This window comes from Colletotrichum phormii, assembly GCF_030913505.1.
Source record: "Colletotrichum phormii strain CBS 102054 chromosome Unknown BDP81scaffold_12, whole genome shotgun sequence".
Lineage (NCBI taxonomy): Eukaryota > Fungi > Ascomycota > Sordariomycetes > Glomerellales > Glomerellaceae > Colletotrichum > Colletotrichum phormii.
In genome coordinates, this window is record NW_026851454.1 from 1,251,974 (window position 1) to 1,258,180 (window position 6,207).

Here is a 6,207-nt window from a genome sequence, read left to right on the forward strand (position 1 = left end):
TGCCAGTATCTGGTCATTATGCATAAAATTACAGTGTCATTAAATCATTCCTCAGAGACCATGTCTGGGGTTCTTTACAACTTGGCCGCATCCTTGGGGTTCTTGATCTCGACAATCAGCTTGCCCGTGTTGATGCCCTTGTACAGGTCGACAAGGCCCTGCTCCGCCGCCTTGAGACCGCCCTTGACGACCGTCTCCTTGCGCTTAATCTTGCCCTCCTCAAGCCACTGCGCAAGTTCCTTGCGCGCCTGGCCGTAGTCCTGGACAAAGTCGAAGACGATGAAACCCTGCATCTTGATGCGCATCGTGATGATGTTGGCGTAGTTCTTGGGGCCCTGCGGCGTCGCAGAGTTGTACTGGCTGATACCGCCGCACATGACGAAGCGCGAAAACTCCTTGGCACGCGCCAGCGCCATATCAAGAATCTCGCCACCGACGTTGTCAAAGTACACATTGATGAAGTCGGGCGTGGCCTCCTTGAACTTTTGCTTGAACTCGGGGTCCTTGTAGTTGAGCGCGACGTCGAAGCCGAGCTCCTCCGTCAACCACTTGCACTTATCGTCAGAGCCGGCGAGACCGACGACGCGCGCACCCTTGAGCTTGGCAATCTGGCCGGCGACGCTGCCGGTGGCGCCCGCGGCGCCTGAGACGACGACGGTTTCGCCGGGCTTGGGGTCGCCGACGCGGAGCATGCCAAAGTAGGCCGTCAGGGCGGTCATGCCGATGCCGGAGAGGTAGTCGATGGGCTGGGAGACCGCGGGGAAGGAGGAGACGGGCTCGACGCGGCTGTCGTGGACGACGCTGTACTCGGCCCAGCCGCCGAAGGAGGGGAGGACGTCGCCTTCCTTGGCCTTGAAGGACTTGGAAGCGAGGACGCGGCCGACGGTTGCGCCGCGCATGATTTCGCCGATTTGGACTGGGGGAAGGTAGGAGCGGCGGTCTATCATGGGGGAAGGGGGGGGGGTTTGTTAGTATCTATCGAGGAGGGTTGTTGTCTGTGTGATTTTACATACCGTTCAACCAGCCGCGCATGGCGGGGTCAAGGGAGAGATACCAGTTCTCAATGAGGATCTCGCCATCCTTGAGGTCCTCGGCCTTGGGGATAGGCTTCTGCTCAGTCTTGAAGGTCTTGCCGGGGATGATCTCAGCCGTGGGACGCTCGGCCAGCACGACGGAGAGGTTTTGTTGCGACATTTTGGATATGATGTTGTGTGAAGAGGGAAATGGGTATCAAGGAAGACGAATGGTATGTATTTGAGATTATAAGCAAACACCACAATATTCAAGACACAGCTGAACACAAAGCCTTTCCAAGTTGAGAAAGCTTGGGGAGCAGAGGGAGCTTTAGTACTCGGGGACATCCAGCCTATTTCGCAAACTCTAAAATCACCCGTTTGCTTTCGTGTCCCACGTTTCCTCCGCCGCTTTCGCGTATTACACTTACCCCTCCAAGCTTCATGACCGCGGTCAAGCGTGTGCGGTGGACGGTGGTGCGTGAGTCGCTTGCACCGAGTTTTTTGCCTTTGGCTCATGTCATGACTTCATGCCCCGCGCCGGAGCAGGATGACCAAGACGGGACAATGGCCCGCACGAGCTCCGAAGGACTCGACGAGCTGGCGAACGATCGAGGAATGTTCTCCGGCGCACGGAGCACGGGCTAGTAGGGATGAGGCCTGAAGGCTTTTTTTTTCCTTTCCCTTCTCTGTATGTCTGTCCCCTTTCTGAACAGTCAACGCACACACGGTGACACGGTACCATGGGCACACAGATTGTCTAGCAGAGTTTCGGATGGAGAGTGGTGGATGGCTAACAAAAATGGGTGTGTGGGTGTGGCGTGTAGCCGATTTCCCCGGAGTGGCCGCCCGAACAACGAATGGAGTCGGAGGCTCTTTTTCCACCGGTTTTCTTCATATGGGTTAAGGAGGGGCTGGCGGGCTGCGGGCAACGCGCGACCCTAGCTAGACTGCTTCTGCTCCGAGGGGCAGGGACGCGAAGTCGATACTCGATATGAAGGTGGCAGGCCGCAGGCCGCAGAATCCAGGAGTCAAGGAGGATATCCGTACCAAAAGGCGGCGGATTACTGTGTCTGCAATGTCTGCACCTGCGTCCGCGTCTGCCTCTGCGTCTCGTCTCGTTCCCGTGGTGGGGCTGGGTTGAATCGGACATGACGACATGCCGAGGCTTGAGACAATGGCGCCTCAGCTTGTCATCTCTTGCTCAGCTGTCTGCATTGGGCCTATCAGGGCTCTCAGCTTGTCGGAGGCTCTGAAGAGATGGCGGGACATTATCTCCCTTGGAGCCTTGGATGTCGGAGGATTCGAGTAGCCACTGACAGTCCGGCACGCCGCACCAGGCAGGCGTTGTCATCAGCCCCTCGCGCAATCGCTCGGTAGTGCAACTGACAGCTCTCAGGGTCCCCCGGAAGCGAAGCTGCAATACTTGCGATTGCGGCCGATGCGACCATGCGGGAACGGGTACGTCGGGAACGGAGATGTGCTGGGGTGCTGGCCGTTGACCGTTTCATTGATGATCCCAAAAGGAGGGTCGCGGGGTGGGTTGAGTGTTCGAGAAGCGGGTTTGGGGCGGGCCAAGGATGTGCAATGCCGTCCAGGCTTAGAAATGCTATAACTCAAAGATCCAGAGATAATCGGGAATGTCATCCACCTCGTGTCGGGCTGTCGGGGTTGAACCCTCGTTCCTGGATTCTCGCAGCTATCTGTATTCGTAATACTCCGTACGTGCAGATACTGGCATGGCTGATGAGCTGTCTGTTTGGCCGGCACCGGATGCGCGACTAATCATCGCCAATCGCAAAGGGCAGTGCGAGTGCGAGATGGATGGGACACGGTGAGGTTGGGCGAACCTCGATTGGACGCCGTCGCCATCGTCCAAGGAGGCTTTGAAATGGAGTGGGTGAGCCGAGGCAATTCGTGAGGAACGGTTTCTTTCTTGCCCTTTGCTTTTTTTGGCTTCACCGACGGTCGAAGCTCCCGATTCGGCCCCGTCCGGACCTGCAGTTCGGCCGGCCGGCGAACATTCCTTCCATGCATTTCCAGATCGGCCAATCATGCTGATGTGTCAGCGCCCCACCTGTACCTCGGGACCCACCATTTTTCTGACCGAAGTTTACCGAAGAGGACCCACCATTGCAACCTTGATGGCTCGGTCATCCTCGGTGAGTGTCGGTCAGGCATGATACTCAGGTGATTCTCGTTGTTGTTGCGATCAGCCACCAAGGCGGAGTGAATTAATGATCAACATGAATGAACATTCTCTGAGTACTGATATTCTTCGTAGCTTCGGTTTCAAGTGGTGGCTTGCGCAAGGAAGTCCGCAAGGAAGTTGGAGTTTCAATAAAAGATCTGTTCAATTGACCACCTACTGATTGTATTACGAAAAACTCTATTCCCCTGGTCTGCACAACTGGTTACCAACGTCCCAATCGAATACTCTTCTGACATACTTCTCTAGATTACACACAAAGTCACACTCTGCTCTTTGAAGCCCTGTGAGAGAGAAACCAGATCGTTCTCGTCAATACCGGGCCAATCACTCACCAAACTCTGCTTCTCTTCAACGGTGTCAAGTTGATCCAGAAGCGGGTTTGTGCAGCTCAAACAGATCTCGCGTAGGTTTTTCATCCGTGTCGCTTTCGACTCGAGTAGCTTTGCTAAGCAAGGTGTGAGGTATTTATTCGCCCCCGAGATTTTCAGCTTTTCGATGGTGGGAGGCAACATGTTCAGCAACAGGTGGCCATTGTGATCGGGGATCATGCACTGCGGGGGTTCAAGTATAACATGTTGGCTTAGATGAACATTTTCAAGGTTCTTGAAATGCCGAAGCGATCTGATCACAATCCCTCTTACCCTCTTCTCCTGGATAAACTCATTACGATTACAGCAGTATACATTTGTCGGTGCGTATTGACCCTCCCATCCAAACCATGGCCCGATTTCCAAGCATCTCAAAGTGTTAGGTATCTGTCTGCTAAGCAAGTCGACGATCTCACGAGGGGTAATTTCGGGGATGAGGTTGCAGTTGTTCCAACTGAGCTCTCGGATGATACTACCGTTGGGAGACTCGCCCCGACTGAAGATGAAGACCTCCAGCAATCTGTAGTGCTCGAGCAGGAGGTGGAAGCTAGTTTTGGAGATGAATCTACAGTTCGTCAGCTTAAGATATCTGAGACGAGCCAAGGCTGGGTAACCGTGACAGGGCACACGGTCCCCATAGAACTGGAGTCTCGTGATGCTGTGAATATGAAGGCAAGTGAGATTGGGAAGCTTGGCAATCAGTTGGGTACCGCCCCAGGTGAGAGCGAGGTCGACTGATATCTCTCGGCCTCTTGGGGAGCGAGCACAGAGAATCCGGAGACTTCTGATCGAATTGTAGACTCCCCAGCCTAGGAATCGAGGGACGGGAGTTTGGCGTCTATTAGACCAGTAGGGCCCGTCGACGATGATGTCCAGCTTCTCGAGATTGTTCAACGAAGCCAGTGCTCTCGGAATCGAGGGGTGTAAGTCTTTGGGGCAGTCACAGTGGCGTTGCCCTGCATGAAGCCTGGTACAGTGAAGAGACAGCTTGGCTTCAACGTATCGAATGTCGGCCAAGGAGCCACCCCTGCTGATTAACTGGTTTGTTTGCTGACGAACCGCGGCATCGTACTTGGTGGGATGCGAGTGCTTGATGGAGTATAAGTTGAAGGTGTGTCGCAAGTGTCGCGTGGCCAGGTATCGAAACGCCTTGCATGTCAAGCTGAAGTTTTCGAGGGCATCACGCCCGGCAGCCGTGGGCTCGTAGTCGTGATCGCAGTACTGACAAGACTGGCATAGAGCGTAGATTATTTGATCCACGATTTCTTTTGGCAGGCTGGAGAGAGCTGGATGAGTACTTTTCGAAAGCTTCGGTAGTGACAGAGTCTGGGCCCCTTTGGCTATTGCGTTGCAGGCACAGAGCCTGTGCGTCGTGTGAGAGTTCGCCCATCTTCATTAAATTTGACTGGTTGTGATGATTCTCTGTATCAGGAATTCCAAGGTGTTGTGGGATGTGTGAAAGAGAACGCTGGTGGTTACCTACAGTATGATCAAGTATAAAATGCTTTTCTTGGTTCGATGGGAGGTGCTGCGGAGTAAGATCATGGCAGAAGGTCGGCATCGTATCATGAATCAGGAAGTCAGCCTACCTTTATGGACAAACAAAAGCGCCACAGCTGTCTCCGAACCAAGTGGCGAGACTCAATACTCGAGATCATGTTTTTTCGGGCATCTACAAGGTAAAAATGGCTTGAAGGCTCATACAAGCATACCTACAGGGAGATGCTTACCGCAAATTCTACTCCATCAAAAACTCCATGGGAATACTCGCAACATGTACCTGAGCTTGCCGCCGTGGGCAATGAACCCCCTTTCGCCGTTTAATACCTTTACTACCATAGCTGCCGATACATTGGATCATCGAAGCAAGAGATCCGCGGCGTCGAAAGACCGATCCCTCTTGGATCGAACAAGACAAGGTCAAAGACCTTCCCATTGGTATCGTTTCCATTAATAGTTGATACTAGTTGGTCATTTGACGAGCCTCTGAGGAAGCTTACTCCCGAGACACCAGGGCCACCTGCATTGTGGGTGAGCCCGAGTTCAGCTACAAGATATGCGAGATGGAGTACCTGGATTAAAATAGACTTCGCCGCCGTATCGAGGGTCAAGAACCGAGACGTTGGCTGGCTGCTTTGTCATCGCGATGGCCACCTCGTAATCTCGCCATTGCTCTTCTGGAGCCGTCCAGTCCATTGGGAGAAGGATTTTCGCGCATTGGAATCTCTCGAAACAGGGCACGTAGGCCAAGTCTCGTGTTGGCTCAAGGGCATCCCAATCGAATCCGTTAATGTTGGAATATTGACGGCAGAAAAGGGTGGATTTGGAAGGTGGTCTGGGCCGTTGCAAACGGCCCTTCCACCTACTTACACCCAACGGAGGAATCGTGGGCTACGCCCACCAACTTCCTCCTTACACAGATATACGTAGTTCAATACCAAGATTATTGAGCTTTGTACCGGCCCACAGGCCCCTGCTGACGTGTATACCAACAGTTAATGCTGGAGCCTTGATGAGGAATTTGGGGAGGCCTTGAGGTCGTCGACATTGGCAGAGATCCACCCAGCAAGCCGCGCTCATTCAGAAACACGGCGCTGCCAAACACGGCGACAAC

At 53.8% G+C, this 6,207-nt stretch overlaps 1 protein-coding gene across 1 annotated transcript; it reads right to left on the reverse strand.

Annotated features, from left to right (window-relative positions):
• Positions 1–74: 74 nt before the first annotated feature.
• On the reverse strand, positions 75–1,194 carry BDP81DRAFT_321552 (zinc-binding dehydrogenase; the record flags this gene model as incomplete). The annotated part of the gene is made up of 2 exons (XM_060584624.1): positions 75–940; positions 1,014–1,194. 2 exons carry the CDS (start codon positions 1,192–1,194, stop codon positions 75–77), a joined length of 1,047 nt encoding a protein of 348 aa, XP_060444431.1.
• Positions 1,195–6,207: the final 5,013 nt, after the last annotated feature.